Below are 16,079 nucleotides of genomic sequence, written 5' to 3'. Positions count from 1 at the left end.
AGAATTCAGATTCAGAATTCAGATTCAGAATTCAGATTCAGAATTCAGATTCAGAATTCAGATTCAGAATTCAGATTCAGAATTCAGATTCAGAATTCAGATTCGGAATTCAGATTCAGAATTCAGATTCAGAATTCAGATTCAGAATTCAGATTCAGAATTCAGATTCAGAATTCAGATTCAGAATTCAGATTCAGAATTCAGATTCAGAATTCAGATTCAGAATTCAGAATTCAGATGCAGGATTCAGTTTCGGAATTCAGATTCAGAATTCACATCATTGTTTTTTTTTTTTCAAGGACAATATTCCAATGTTCAAATTCTTATGCATAGAAATGCATAATATTTTTCATTTTACGAATTCTTTTTTGACCCTCGCGCTTAGCATTAACCAGCTATCAATTACATCCTACATATTCAATCTTATACAAAGGTCACATGCTTTCTATCGACTCCATATATCAGTTACTGGAATATAACTTCTACTACTTATACTACTGCTATTAGTTGTATAGTCGTTTCTGCCGGAGCCAAAATCGAAACTCACGCTCGGTTTAATTTATGCTCAGGGCCATCAATAACCTCCACTCTGCTGAGCGAGTAGTGTTTTCTATTACTTAAGCTTAAAAATTATAAGCCAACGCACCAACACACAACGAGCAAACCTCCAGCTCTGTTTGAATATTTTCCCTCCAAGTTTATACTTCTCTTGAACGTTGCCTCGGGGGCCTTCAGCGAAAATAGCAATCCAACAATGTTTGGTTTTAAAGTTTTTTATTTATTCTCTATTCATATAAGTAGATAAGTATACACATGTATGCTAGCGTAGGTATGTTGCGTTAGCTCAGCGAGTTGGTGCGTTGCATCATCGCTTGTTCATTTTTTTTCCTTCTCTTCGACGGACCATATGTTCCATCCTAGTTTTGGAGAAACAAAATCATAGCTCTCCATCACTAAAGTGGGCAACATTTATTTGCCCTCCCCGCCAAACACCAATCTTGCAACATCAACGACAAAGTGATTTATTTTTTATTTAATTATTGCTAGTTTAAAATTTTCGAACAGTTAGTCTAGATTAGAGCAGTTAGATATGGATAGTAGTAGGCAAGCTTTTGACGATGTGAAAGCATAAATAATCGAAAAGCTCTCAGCAGAAGCTTCCAATGATAAAAGCGAAACTCTCGGCTCGGCTTCGCCCTCGTTCACTTTCGGTAGGTTCCGATGAACGAACCACAATTCGGGCAGTAGTGGTTTGCGTCTCGGCACGAAGTCGAGCAGTACGGAATGCAGACACAGGGCCAGCAGATGAACAGACACAGAATGGCGGCGCACACGTGCGTTCGGGTTGTCGTTTCGTACTCCAGCCGGGTGACGACAGTGGCGCGACACGAGGGACACACGATGGTGGACGGGTCCGGTCCCACGGACGGTGCCGTTACGATGACGGTCGTTTCTGAAATTAGATTGGAGAAATATGTATTATGAAGTAAACTAACAATAAGCTATGGGAAACATGCAGAAGGAAAATAATTAAACAATAAAAATTACAGTTTACTCATTTCTAGTGTTTGTTTTGATTAGGTCGTATGAACCAACATAAACAAAATTGAGATATTTACTGCAAACGATTGAAAAACATGTATTTTACGTTAGGTAAAAATTTGGTTTCATTTGATCAATAAATAAATTTTAGAACATGATTTGAATTTTAGACGTATAATGACTTTCTTATTTTTGAGTGCAATTTGGATTTAACGAAGTTTTGCGCAGCATTGGATTGCCGTGATGCAAAATGACGTATAAACAACAGTTCGTCGCGATGGTTTTTGCGACCTAATTTATTTTGGCAGAAAATTCATTGCCGAGTGATGAAAACCATATTTTTTCAAACAGAAATCTATCAAAAGAGTTGTTCTGCATTGTAGGAAAACAAATGTCTTCAACTTGTAATTGGGTAAGTTAAATAAATGTTACTTCTATGTCTCAACATATACTCAGCCTGTTATTTTTTGGTCATAAAGTAGCAGTCGACATATAGAAGCTTCGGACGAGTTCCTGCACTACTTGAGCGGTTATCAAAATCACAGGAAGTACCTAACCGATCATTTCCAGTAGAATAGACACCTGGTACATAGTCCCTCGCAGCACAGGTTCCAACTGCTGCACTGGTGTGGCTCCTCACCATGACTTACTCCAATGTTACAGACTAAGACCAGGCCCTTTCACCAAGTTTGTTGTGCGCATATCACCCACGGGGCAAGACAACGATCCAAGGAGTCACACGTAAGTCCTCTTTCATTTCTATTTTTGCTAGATGCTTGACAAATAAGCACTTGCAGTTATTTCTCAAATTAACTACAAGCCAATAATCGAGTCAAACCACAAAGAAATCATCATGTAAGAATTTCTGTAGTCAAAGCATGTTAGCAGATATTATTGAAGATTAGAACAAAACAAATCATGTTATAAAATAATTTTTTTTTTAAATTTTATAAATAAAAATTTATTAATTGCAAAATGACGTTTACGCTAAAAACGTAATGCAAAAGGTCGTTAGTACTTGTTTACCCGAAAATCTCAATTAATGCCTGTATCGAGTTCACTGCCACATTTCTCATCTGTTTTTGTATCATGTATCAGTTTTCCAGACAATTCTGAGTCAAATATGAAATACCATAATTGAAAAAGTGTTACAAAACTTCAGCAGCGATTTTCTCGAAATGAGTCAGTTGGCTCATACGACTTAATCAAAAGAAACTCTAGATTTTACAACCTTCGGACTAGAAAATATATAATTTTTTAAATCCAAAGGAAGACCTTTATGAAAAAAAAAGTCTTGAATTGCAATTTTGGATCAAATCATACGAGATCTTATTACAGCAGCAACATCAATAACGTAGAATAAATACTCGAGAAAGATCAGAATGAAAATTCAGAATCAGTAATAAGATAAAAATAAAAAATATATTAAAGAGCAGAGCACTCTGTAGGGAATATAAGTAGATAAATAACTTTAGAGAATATTGATGGTATAGTTAGTGGGTATAACACGATAATAAACATATTATGAAATGTATATAAACAGAATTTGATTAAAATTAATTAAGTATGTATCGTTTATGAATCCATCTACGAATGTTCGGTTTTATTGAAAAATGTAAACTGTATGCGTATCTTCTGAGATAACATACGAGAGAATGACTGAGCGTCAGTAGCGAGACGCTTATTAGGTATAGGCAGCCTTGCCAATTCTACGGATTTCTCCGTAGTTCTACGGACTTTGACCATTTCTACGGACCTACGGATCGATGCTCCAAATCTACGGATTTTCAGCATTTCCTACGGATTTTCTACGGATTATCGAATAAAGTCAAGGGATTCTGCGGATAAATGAAAATTCTACCTGACGACCAAAAAAAAAAAAGGTCATTAAGTTTTATTTAGCCAAACAGTACATTTTTCGATTTTCGTGAAATCTGCGGACTTGAGCGGTTTTCAATCTGGCAACGCTATATATGAAAGAGCATTTGAATGTTGAGAGTTTCTCTCAGAGGAAAAGAGAGGCCTGACCGACCTGGTGATAGTCAGTTAGTAAAGAATTGTTCTTAAGTGTAGTTCGTTTTGACGCGCGACAGTTTTTCCAATAATAAAAAATGACAAATTTGGTTCGTTAAGGAAATAAAAGTTTTGAGAAGAGACCCATCAGTCACGACAATGGCGCAGTTGGTGGGCGAGTGGACATTTCAACAAAAATTGTTTGAGAAGGTAACTTTATATTGTAATGATGAAAAAGATTTTTTTTTTCAAGATGGCGGATGATGGAAGAAGTTTTCGGACGCATGGTAAAGTGGTATTTTCTCGTAAAAGGAGTTTTGAAAAAAATTGCGAAATGGATGGTATCTTGATTTTAACGGTGAGTAAACGATAACGCTAATTGAGAACAATTTCAAACGAAACGTTGAATATCCCTCCAGGGCGAATGAGTGTGCCTAGTAGGTAAAGTTGCTAGAAAAATGATAGTCCTTTTTGGAGTGAGAGAGAGCCCCAAAGGGTCCCACTGGGGTGAATTACATTCCCTAGTGGGTGAAGTTGTTTAAAAAATGATAGTTCTCTTCGGAGTGGAAAAAGACACCAAAGGGTCCCACTAGGGTGAATGAAAGTCCCTAGTGGGTGAAGTTGTTTGAGAAATGATAGTCCTCTTTGGGGTGAGAAAAGTCCCCAAAGGGTCCCACTAGGGTGAATTACAGTCCCTAGTGGGTGAAGTTGTTTAAAAAAAAGATAGTTCTCTTTGGGGTGGAAAAAGTCCCCTGAGGGTCCCACTAGGGTGAATGAAAGTCCCTAGTGGGTGAAGTTGTTTAAAAAATGATAGTCCTCTTGGGGGTGGAAAAGTCCCCAAAGGGTCCCACTGGGGTGAATTACAGTCCCTAGTGGGTGAAGTTGTTTTAAAAAATGATAGTCCTCTTTGGGGTGAAAAAGGTCCCCAAAAGGGTCCCAGCATGAAACAAATTAAATGATTATAATTGTTTGAGCAGTCCTCGAAGTGTATTTTTTATTTTTTTTTTATTAAAGTTGTTCAGCGGCTTGATTGGGACTATCAAATTGTTACATTTTTTAACAGGTTTAAGGATAAGGTTTGATGTGATTTGACCTACGATTGCGATGATTTGATTTTTATTAGTAACTGAGTTTTGGATCTAGAATCTGTATAGCCCGAATAATGATTAACAATTTAAACTCAAGTCTGATCTCTAAAGGTAAATCTGGGCCTGAATTTAGAAGCACGAGCCTAAAGTCCAATAAATAAAATGAAAGTGTGTTAAGTCTTGGCTGACATTTCTATTGTATATCTGAAGTTTTGCACAGCTATTGCAACCCTGAGTCAAATTAAAACGTGGATTTGAAATCGGAATACAGAAAATAACCAAGCAAATACATTTGTGAATATTAGTGCTCAGACGACTAAAAGATGACAGGATTTGTAATTGAGCAAATGGAAAGAAAGAGAAAGCTGAAAACATATAAAATAATAGAGATGAAAGCTGGGTGTTGGGACGACAAAAAGGTATTAGGATTTGAAAAAAAAAATTGAAGATAAGAACTATACGATGCTGGATATACGATGCTGGATATACGATGCTGGATATACGATGCTGGATATACGATGCTGGATATACGATGCTGGAAAGTTAGTGAAGGAGAAGTTTGGAAATTGAAAGGCGAGTAGGAGAAAAGATGATAAGATGAGTTGATGTTACTTGAGACGGGAATGATGCAACGATGATTTTTTTTAATTCAATAAATGAGGTTACCGTAAGAGATAAGAAGATGAAAGGAATGGATAATAAAGATCAAAGCTGGGTGCTGAGACGACAAAAAGATGACAGCATTTGAAAAAAACATGAAGGATAAATATTATAAATAAAGAGTCTTTTAAAAAAAGTGAATGATAAGATGAAAAGACAAGAAGAGTAGAAGATGAGATATGTGATGGGAAAATACAGCTATAAAAAACGGAAAAGACTAAGAAAAACAAAGTAGTTAAGAAGCTGAAGAGATGACGAAAAAAGGAGAGACCCTTAGCTATGTTTGAAAGTCAAAAGGTGTTTTTTTTTTGCTTCGTCGGTAAAACATTTATTTTCAATATTTCGCTGGTGTTTTTATTTTAAAATGTGTCTAATTATTGTTAAATCGAATGGCCGGATAAGCCAGTGTACCAGTAATTTTCACCATCGGTGGAATAAATGTGTCAATCATCGTTGTTCTCAATTGAATAGTTCCTAGTTTTTCAGAGTTCTTGGAGGCAGCGAGGAATATTTAGTGGAAGGAAGAAAACAAAGCTTTTCATGACGCATGCATTTGCTTTTTTTTTAACTAATCATTTTCTGACTGAAAAGTGTTTTAATGTAAAAATTAAGTATACCAACGCATGGTCCAGGTGATGCGCAGCAGATGAATTTAAAAAAAACAGACAGGCCGAACACTTGCGTTAAAATTGTGTCTCAAATCTCAAATAGGCCATTTGGAAATGAAAATTTTGTTTTTTTGGGAGCGTTTTTGAAGCTGGTCCGAAACTAAAAGATTAATTGAGTGAAAATGCATTTAAAATATAAATTGGAGCTTCGACGTGCAGCGTACTTTGAATTTTTTGAGCAAACGTGTTGTTGTTATTAGCCTTTCGTGCACGTACATGGGTCGGTATGAATACTGGACTGCTGTGGTTAGTTTTTTTTTCGTAACCGAATATGCAGCTTTCTGTGTGGATCGCCGAAAAACTGCTGAAGCCATTTGATAGCTTGAAGATAAGTACCTATCCTTTTATTTCATTACTTCTTCATGAAAATGTATTTATATTTACAATAGCTTAACTCTATTATTGGGGATAAATGGGGGGTAGGACAGGACATCAAACGAACGGAAAACTGATGTACAATGGATTGTGGGTTCAAGCCAGCCGGAGTATCTCGGCAAATTTGGAACCATGAGTAGGTTACTTAGGTACCGTAAACTGGGGGAACTTTGATCACTTTTTTCATTCATTTTTGAATATTTTGTTAGGGGTTGCTTTTTCGTAATATCTAAAATTTTTAAAACCCTTACTGAGGTGAGGAGTATCAAACATCATCATTGATTGTAGTAAATTCAAAAGACATTGGTGGTAATAATTGAATGTTTGTTACAAAACCAGATTTCGAGTTTCGGGGTGACTTTGATCACTGTGGTTTTTAAGTACCGCAACATTTTCAAAAAATTTGTTATTGTGCCAATAAGCACACAAAGCATAAACATTAATAACAGTAATTTCTGTTAGGACTTTACCCAGTTTTTCAACGTTTTGTTTTCAAAAGCATTTATAGTCAAAAGATGGACCATGTTGCTGCATACATCTAGGGGTGAAAATTATAAACATTTCTCAATTTTGTTTGGCCTAAAAAACAAATAAAATTTTACCTTCATGCAATTCCCTAGATCCTCGCACTGTTCCCATGTATTTTTTTTCTTCAAATTGAACCATTTGATAGGGTCTTAGCCATTTTTACTATACGGGGTTTCTCATGGAAATACACCGTTTTTTTTCCAATATAAAAACATTATCACCAAATGACCTTAAAAATAACACTTGAACAAAACCTAAACAAAGAAAAAAGTTGAACTTTCACATTAAACAACCCATTTGCTTCTAAATGCTTGAATTTGATCAGAAGAGATGTTTGTTTGTGAGCCTTCGAAAAACCAGATATTTTAAGTTTTTAAAATTACATTATTAGGAATATCAAAAATCTTCTAATAAAAACCAAATTTAGCTTATTCGTAACTAAATTTATAGGCTTTCAAACGTAGTAAACAGTTTTAAGATATTTTAACTTTTTGCTTAGTTCATGATGATTATCTGCAAAAATTTCATGTTGATCAAAGTTACCCCGGTGATCAAAGTACCCCCAGTTTACGGTACCTTTTCTAGATTCTTTATTTGTTTCGAACAGTTTGAAGGGAGTGAGATGAGTCAAACCTGTCCCAAGCCAGTGGTATCGGACCCCTTGGTTGTGCTGCAATTATTGTTGATGAGTTAAGCATGAACAATATTTGAATGAGCGATGGAGACTTCCCGTACCGACTCGGGTCGAAAGACCTATCAGCCACTGGTGGGTTTTCATACATACATACATACATGAAGAGATGACGAAAAAAGGATAGTTAGATGAATAATCAAGACGGTTTAAATAGTATTACTCATTGACTTTACTAGGCTTATGAGCAAATAAATATTCAAAAAAGAACAAGTAATTAAGAAAAAATAAAATAAATAAAAAGGTCACGACAAGAAGAAGCTGGGTATTGGGTAAAATTGGGAAAAGTAACCGAACTTCAAACTGGAAAGATTGAAAGATGACGATATGAGAAGAACCAGTGAATGAAAAAATTTAAAGATAAAAGGCTAAAGAGAATAGTGGAAGAAAAGATGGTAGGATGAAAAGATGTGAATTGAGACGGGAGATATGAAACAAATAAAAATAATAAAAAATAAGAGAGGTTGAAACAGAAGAAATAAATAGGTAATCAAGATATAAAAAAGTCAAGTAAAAAAAACGGCAGAATTTGAAAATCAGACAATGGAGGGGTAAAAAATATAAAATGGGAGGCTGGAGAGAAATGTAGCAGAAAAGTTGATAAGATGAGAAGACAAGAAGAATAGAAGATGAGAAATGTGGTGAGAAAAATAAAACGATGAGAAACTGAAACAACTTAAAAAAAAGTTAACCTGAAAAGACAAAGAAAAGGGGATAATAAGATGAAACGGTAAAAATTGAATTATTAATTGACCTTTTTCAGCTTAGATGACAAAAAAAAAACCAGAAACTAAGCGAAAAAAAAGAAAATTGGATATTAAAAAGTGAGAGGATGTAGAGGAGTGGAAGAAAAGATGATAGGATAAGAAGATGGGAATGAAGACGGGAGGATGAAGCGACAAAAAAAGGGAATTAAATAAGAGAGATTGAAACAAAAGTGAAAATAGATAATAAAGATCCAAACTGGGTGCTGAAACGACAAAATGATGAAAGGATTTGAAAATCAGAGGATGAAAGGATAGAAGGTTGCAAGTAGGTTGGCTGGGTTGGCCTAAATCATGTCTAAAAGATTGAGTTTTTTTATTCTTAAATGTTTACCCGAGGTTCGATTGGTCCTTGTTTTAATCTGAATTCGACATGGGAATCAGTTTTTTTAAAGTTGGCCTTTGAAAAGGCCTCTTGGTGAATGTGGATGGGCAACTTTGGAAGAAATCATAAATTAATGGTTGGGAATGAGAACTGAACTGACATCTTTTAATTTAAATTTCGATTCTTAATATTCGATATTAATTTCAGTTTGAATTTAAATGAGAACAAAGTCGGAGTTCCACGGTAGTGCCTTCGTGATTTGGTTTTAGATTATGAAAGTCTGAGTTTTTAAAAGGAAAAGTTGAGTTTAAAAAGGAAAAGGTTGAGTCTGGAAGCTGAATCTTCAGTCTGAGTATCTAAGGTTTTTTTTTAAAGATATTTAATATGTGTTCTAATTGAGGCAGTTAAACGAGCTTGTAGACGAGACAAGAGAGCGAGGACAAACTCTCTAGCCGAAAAGGTGAAAGAGCCGCCGCCATTGCATATAACCGATTACTTTATGACATTTTTCGCCGCCTTAGAGGTGCAATGATTAATGCTAGAATGCCGCTAAATGACCGAGCAGGTTAGTTATTGACCGATCGAACAGATCAGCTCAAACGATGGACTGAGCACTTTGAACAACTCTTCCGAGTCTCGAATAGCGATGAGTAAGTCACATTAATGGCGCCAAATTGGAAGCGCCTTCGCCGGCTGAAATAGAAGCGGCAATCAAAAACATGAAATCCAACAAAACACCTGCATCCCTGCTGGGATGCTGAAAGCCGACTCTGCCTTGTCAGCACAAATGTTGCACCGTCTTTTCAGAATCAGAATCCAGGAGAAAATCGTCGCTACACTCTGACGGCAACAAGCAGAACTCCGATCCGGACGATCATGTGTGGACCATATCAGAACGCTACTAATAATACTGGAACAAATCAACGAATTCCAGGACTCCTTTCTGCTGGTGTTCGTTGATTTCGAAAAAGCATTCGACCGACTTAACCATGAAAACATCTGGGCGGCTCTAAGACGACGAGGGGTCCCAGAGAAACTAGTCCATCTCATCGAAGCACAGTACGAGGCATTTTCGTGCAAGGTCTTGCACGACGGTGTCTTGTCCGAACCAATCCCGGTAACTGCTGGAGTGAGACAAGGATGTATTCTATCACCGCTACTTTTTCTAATCGTAATGGATGAGATTCTGATTGGATCGATTGACTGTGCACCGAACCGAGGATTGCCGTGGAATCCTTCAACAATGGAGCAACTGAACGACCTTGACCTGGCTGACGATATTGTTTTGCTCGCCCAAACACAACCAGATATGCAGAGCAAACTCGACGACCTCACCGAAAGTTCCAAGGCAGCAGGTCTCAAAGTCAATGTCGGAAAGACCAAGTCGATGGAGATCAACACAGGAAATCCCTCCAGTTTCATGGTAGCTGGGCAACAAGTTGAGAAAGTGGAGTGCTTCCAGTATCTTGGTAGCCAGATAACGCCTGATGGTGGTACCAGAAAAGACATCGAAACCCGGATCAGAAAGGCCCGATTTGCGTTTGCGAGTCTCCGAAACATCTGGCGGTCACGCCAGATCTCTCTACGAGCTAAGATCCGAATCTTCAACTCAAACGTCAAATCCGTATTGCTGTACGGGTGCGAAACTTGGTGCACATATGCGGTAACGACGCGAAAACTGCAAGTATTTGTAAACCGCTGCCTGCGGAATATCATCCGCGCTTGGTGGCCTGGCAACTGGATCTCGAATGAGGAACTTCATCGCCGGTGTCATCAAAGGGCGCTAGGAATCGAGATTCGAGAACTAAGTGGAGATGGATTGGGTACACGTTGCGAAAAGAAGAATGAATAAAAATGAAAAAAATAATCCTACAAACGTCAAATTTCTTTCATCAATCTACCGACCAGTGCGAAGGTTCAAAATTTACTTTCTTATTTAGTGATTTTCAATAAAACTTTTTTGATGCTTAAAGAACTTGTTTTGCGTTAAACAATTATTTATTTAGGTTTCGTTTTGTTCCGGAAAATTCTTGCAGGTTCAGGCGTATTAATTCGCTCAAATTTCGTTGAAGTTTTGGAAGCTGATTAATGATAATTGTTTGATTAGTGGTTGTTCTAAATATAGCTTAATTAACAGAATTGGATTTTTGGTCGTTCTCATGGACCGAACAACATTTTTACATAGTCCAAAATTTATATTATTGTCATAGTTGACAGACTGGCATTGGAAAATCTAGCTGGTGTATTCGATTTCGATGTTTACTTTTGAATCTGCTGCAATTAACTCAGAAGACTTAAATTTAGCACTTAAACAACTAAGTTACATGCCTCTCTACACAGGGACTAATCATTTCAAGTTAAAATTTGCTTTATTACAAGTCTTTTCGAAATTTGCTGGTTTTTGACCGAACAGCAAAAAAAAAAACGATACAGAAAATGATATAGCGAATTTCAGTCTTCCTCCTCTAGATGAGAACGAGATTTGTAGAGAAGCGCTTGAATGGAATCCAGAAGGACATCGAAGAAGAGGCAGACTCGTGGCGGCGAAGCCTTGTCACCGAAATCCGAACTGTCTACGAAAATTTTGACTGGGACCAAGTGAAGACGCTGGCTCCGAATCGTCAACAGTGGAGGTCTTTTACCACGGCCCTATGCACCAAAGGATCGGCGCGGGAACATTTATTAAGTAAGAACAGCTTGACACAAAGGATATTAGTTAAATGACTCGGAACAATTAAAAGTGAAGAAAAAGTCCAGTATGGTTGAAAACCAAAAGAAAGTGTTGATATCTTTAGGGATAGTTTACGGTTGCCAGAATTTACTCAGCACGGAATTGGGCCGGACAAATTCAGGCTATTTTCCATTTTCCATTTTTTCCATTTTCCATTTTTTCTATGTATTTTGGCAAATAATTTAATAATTTAATAAAAATTTATTCTCTAATCCGGACAAAATCTGGGCATTTTTAAATAAAATCCGGGCACCCGGGCCGGACCGGACTATTGTCGAATTTTGTGTTCAATATCCGGGCAAACCCTGATAAAACCGGGCAATATGGCAACCTTAGTATAGTTTCAACCGTCATGTTACATCTGTTCTGGACTTGATTTTTTTTCCTAATTATTGTCGATCATATGTCTATGCACTGCAGTTCATATTTGAAAACTTTTTTTTCCAAAAAAAAAACCGCTGGAAAAATGGAAGTTTAAATTTAAAACTGTTTCAGGGAGGAATGAAAATTCCGGAAAAAGATCGAATTTTTTTCCAATGAATCTTAGTTCTATAAAGCTTTTTTTTTCAAAGTCCCTGAAACCGATTCATTCAAAATACACTTATCTAGAGAAAGTTTAGTTTTTTTACTGCTTAAAATTATAACTATGCTGAGATAATTCGTCCACGAGCATAACTCTACACAATCTACCTAAATAATCTAAGTTGAGTACACAATTTTTCACTACAGAAATGGACATAATCTTACTCGGTTGCATCACCGGTTCCATGCGAAAAGTCGGCTGAGTCTGCTGATGAGGATACGAAGATGGAATCGGCTCAAGGGTCTGTTCATATGACGGGGGGTTTGATTTGCCCGAATCTGATTCAACGATTGAGAAGAATCAAAAGACACCGCTTGAATAAGCTTATATTTTGCTTCCCCGACCCCAATTTTCCCCATTTAATCAACGCGCTCAACAACTCACCCATTATTTCTAATCACTTAACGGTCACGGAGTCCCGCGGGAAGTAAACTAGTAACGAACCGAAACGTGTCGCGGCTAATCCGAAACTGGGACTGACTGAGACTAGGATCAATGTCAAAATATCCGGTACAGGTCTTATCAGTGACCCAGACCCGCGATTTGCGGGTAGAGGAAGGGGGTTTTTGCTTTCGCGTGTTCGAAAGTTGTGTCAGGATATGCTCAGCTAGTTTGTGAATGACACGATCAATATTTTAAAAAATCCAAATCATATCTGAAATGTAAACAAATTTTAGGGTTATTTTTTTTCTTTAAAAACTCTTTGAATATATTCAAGAATATTTTATCTGAACTTTGAGTAGGTGCTACAAATTTCAAAACAGAATTAGAGCTCTACATTTTGATAGGATAGTTCAATTGGAATTACTAAAAGTTTCTTCCTGTTTACAGGCGACATAACTTCAGTAGTTTCTTTTCAAATTTCATAATTTCTTACGAAACCTTAACATGAGATTCTTGGAAGCCTAAATATTTTGTTGTTGGTGTTGATTTTATTCACTCTCTGATTATACAAAATATTAACTGATTGGGTTCGATAAGATATTGAGTTTATCGACAAAGATATTAAAGGCTTACGATATGAATCACTCATTCGTATTTTCAGGTGCCACACATCCGAATCGTCCCACAGAAATCAGTTTATACATTTGTTGTGAAATTCTGAGCCGCAATCTGAAAAATTATTTTGAAAAAAATAGTTGTTCAGTAGAAAATTAATATGAAATAATATGTGTTGATCGAAAACTCACGGATCGTTTGGGTTTTCAAATAAAGTAGAACCCCGCTTATCTGAGTTTGTCGAGGGAAGGACCACCTCGGATGAGTGAAACCTTGTATTACACGAAATACATTGACAAACTCTATCCTTTTGTTTTGGTTTCACATATCATCCTGGCGCATAGCTCGGTGAATACTTAGATTTTTCAATGCTGTTTTTCAACGACTTAAGACTTTAAGCTCGCCGAAAACAACGCTCAGAAAGCATAACAATATATCGCTTAGAAAAAACAACTTGAAATAGGACAGTTATCGGACTAGTTTTGTCAAATTGTCTGTCAAATTCAGCTATTTCAGCTCACAAATTGCTTTGAAAGGTGTATTTTCTTTACCGGTATAAACCAAATAAAAGAAATAAAATCAATTATTTAGGATTTTTTAACATCTATTTTTAAACAGCGGTTTTTTTTTGTTAAAACTGTTAAACGAGAAAATCAAGAAAAAAGGAAATTGTTTATTTTATGAGAAAACATTTTTTTTTCGAATCAATACCAATCTAGAGTTGAACATGAACATAATTATGCGTGTAATGCATATATTTACAATGTTCGAAATTTGGCTGTTATTAAAACCACACTAAACAAATTAGAAAACATAATTGTTTATTCAATGACAATTTTCGAGATAAACTCCAATCACTTCTCTTTTGCATTTTAATGAATCATCTAGATTCCTGTATGAACAATATCACGCGAGAAGTGCTTGTTGTTTGTCTATTGAATTTTTTATGGATTTAGCTAAAGAGCATGTTACAAAAGGCGACAAGAACCGTGCATTCAGCCCCTGGAAACTGGCAACTGACATGCAAATATGGCTTCAATGCAGTTCTCTAATTTGATTTTACCCAGAAAAACGAGTAGCTTATGCATTTTACTTAAGGTTTAAGGTTTTTTTTTTAAATTATTTTCTGATTGCAACTTGCAATTTTGTAAATTTGTACTCAATTTGTGAGTTTTGAGATCCCAGATTATAACACGATAAAGAAGATAGTGATTTTCAATTAAAACATTCATTAAAATTGTAGACGCTAGCTGAAGATAATTACATATTCATGCCTCAGCTACCCATAAGAAATATGAAAGATTTTGTGACTGGCAAAAATCCGCTTCGCCTTTTAAATCTAAACATGCTGATTATTTCAGTTATTCAATATATTTGCGTCTTTCAATTATCATAATTATCTCACAAACTCAAAAAATAATAATTTTTACTGATTAAACATATCAAAACTTTCAAAACAAATCACAATAAAACGTTCAAATTAATAATATTTTCGCTATGTCTTTGAAAGATTTTTCGAAAATATGTTTTTTATTATGGACAAGGAATTCGCTTAAAAATAATTTTTGAGCAATCTAGTTTTAAAATTTTAAATAAATATTCCCAAAACACAGACCTCCGAAAAAAAAATTGAATTCTCAAATAATCATCAGACCAGGTAAAAAATTAACCATGATGAATTGTTAGGAAAATGGTAATAATTGTTATTTATTATTCACTATCTGATCCGGTGTGCTTTGCCTCACCTTCCAAAAAGATACGAAATTTTCTAAAAATTATTCAAATAAAATTGTTTTGGGGGCATTATTTTAAATCAAATTACAACATAAACAAAAAGCAACCGCTACAGAATGAGAGATGCAGCTGAAATCTCGAATTGCAATACAAAAAATACTGAAACTAATTTTCTGAAACTTGATATCTTAATTTTTTTTCCAAGATTTGAAATTAAAAATCTGTTTTTATAAGCTTCAAAAGTTTTTCAATTCATCGAAAAATTGATATCAATTCCCCATTCTCTCCCCATTCCAATGCACAGTGGTGCAGAACATAAATCTAGCTGTACGAAATTAATAGCGCTCAGGGATGAAGAGATAGACATTTGATGTCTTCAGCAACACTGTTCAGTTTTACATGGAGCATATTCTAGTATCAAAATTTTTGCCGAGGGGACCACCGATAGCGAGATAAAAATGCTTACTTTTTTGTTTTTCAAATTAGGGCTTGATGTCTTCGACAAAGTTGTTTATCTGATCAAAATACATAAGTTTGTTGAATATGTCAAAGTCCTATCACATCACCCTCAGGAGTTACTCTCAAAGTAAAAAAAGTCTATAGAAAAAACACTTTTTTGAACCTGACACGTTGTAGATTGAATAAAACGGTTCGCTATTTTTGAAACAAAGTTGACACATGCCACGATCTACAATTGTCTCATACATTATGGTGGGTTTAGAAGTTGCTGAAGCCCTATAGAAAGCATTTAGTGTATTTTATTGGCACTTTTTGAAGGTTCGTTCATAGAAAAGTGCACATTTTTGCAACATCCCCTTTTTTGTGATTATTTTTGATGATAAGCGGAACCATTTCCGTTAGAAATTAGCGGGGAAATCGGTGGAACTAGTAAAGATTTGATTGATTGAAAATACACTTTTTATATAAAAATAGCCTATTTCACTTATAGTAAAAAAAAAACGTTGAAAACATTTCATTTATTATTAAAGTGTTGCAATTTTCTTTTATATGTTTTGTTTTATTAAAAGACATTGAAATTCGATTTTTCAAATCATTTAAACTCCAAAAAATTATTGGAACTAGTCCGATAAATTTTGTAGAGCACAACTGTGTACTGGCAAAACCGGTTCTATTATTCATTTATTCATTTATATGATCGAATACTAATTGAGTGCTCTACAAAATTTAACAAATTAGTTCCATTAATTTTTTTTTGGAGTTTAAATGATTTGAAAAATCGAATTAAAATGCCTTTTTAATAAAACAAAACATAGAAAAGAAAACTGCAACACTTTATTAATAAATAAATGTTTTCAACGTTTTTTTCTTTAAGTAAAATGGGTAATTTTTATACAAAAAGTGTATTTTCAATCTTTCA

At 35.4% G+C, this 16,079-nt stretch overlaps 1 protein-coding gene across 2 annotated transcripts; it reads right to left on the bottom strand.

Annotated features, from left to right (window-relative positions):
- Positions 1-782: 782 nt before the first annotated feature.
- Positions 783-12,450, bottom strand: LOC129743685 (lipopolysaccharide-induced tumor necrosis factor-alpha factor homolog). 2 transcript variants are annotated; one of them, XM_055735773.1, is made up of 3 exons: positions 12,353-12,428; positions 12,133-12,246; positions 783-1,453 (listed from the first exon to the last, which is right to left on the bottom strand). In XM_055735773.1, exons 1-3 carry the CDS (start codon positions 12,354-12,356, stop codon positions 1,203-1,205), a joined length of 369 nt encoding a protein of 122 aa, XP_055591748.1. In that variant the 5' UTR covers positions 12,357-12,428; the 3' UTR covers positions 783-1,202. The 2 variants fall into 2 exon arrangements, with proteins under 2 accessions (XP_055591748.1, XP_055591749.1); XM_055735774.1 differs by lacking the exon at positions 12,133-12,246 and having other exon boundaries at positions 12,353-12,450.
- Between the last annotated feature and the right edge of the window lie 3,629 nt (positions 12,451-16,079).

Source organism: Uranotaenia lowii, chromosome 2 (genome assembly GCF_029784155.1).
Source record: "Uranotaenia lowii strain MFRU-FL chromosome 2, ASM2978415v1, whole genome shotgun sequence".
Lineage (NCBI taxonomy): Eukaryota > Metazoa > Arthropoda > Insecta > Diptera > Culicidae > Uranotaenia > Uranotaenia lowii.
This window is presented reverse-complemented; position numbering and strand designations above follow the sequence as displayed.

Coding starts and splice junctions, on each gene's coding strand:
- LOC129743685 (XM_055735773.1), bottom strand. Junction 1,454..12,132: donor GGAACCGGTGATGCAACCGA/GTAAGATTATGT, acceptor ATCTAATTTCAG/AAACGACCGTCATCGTAACG.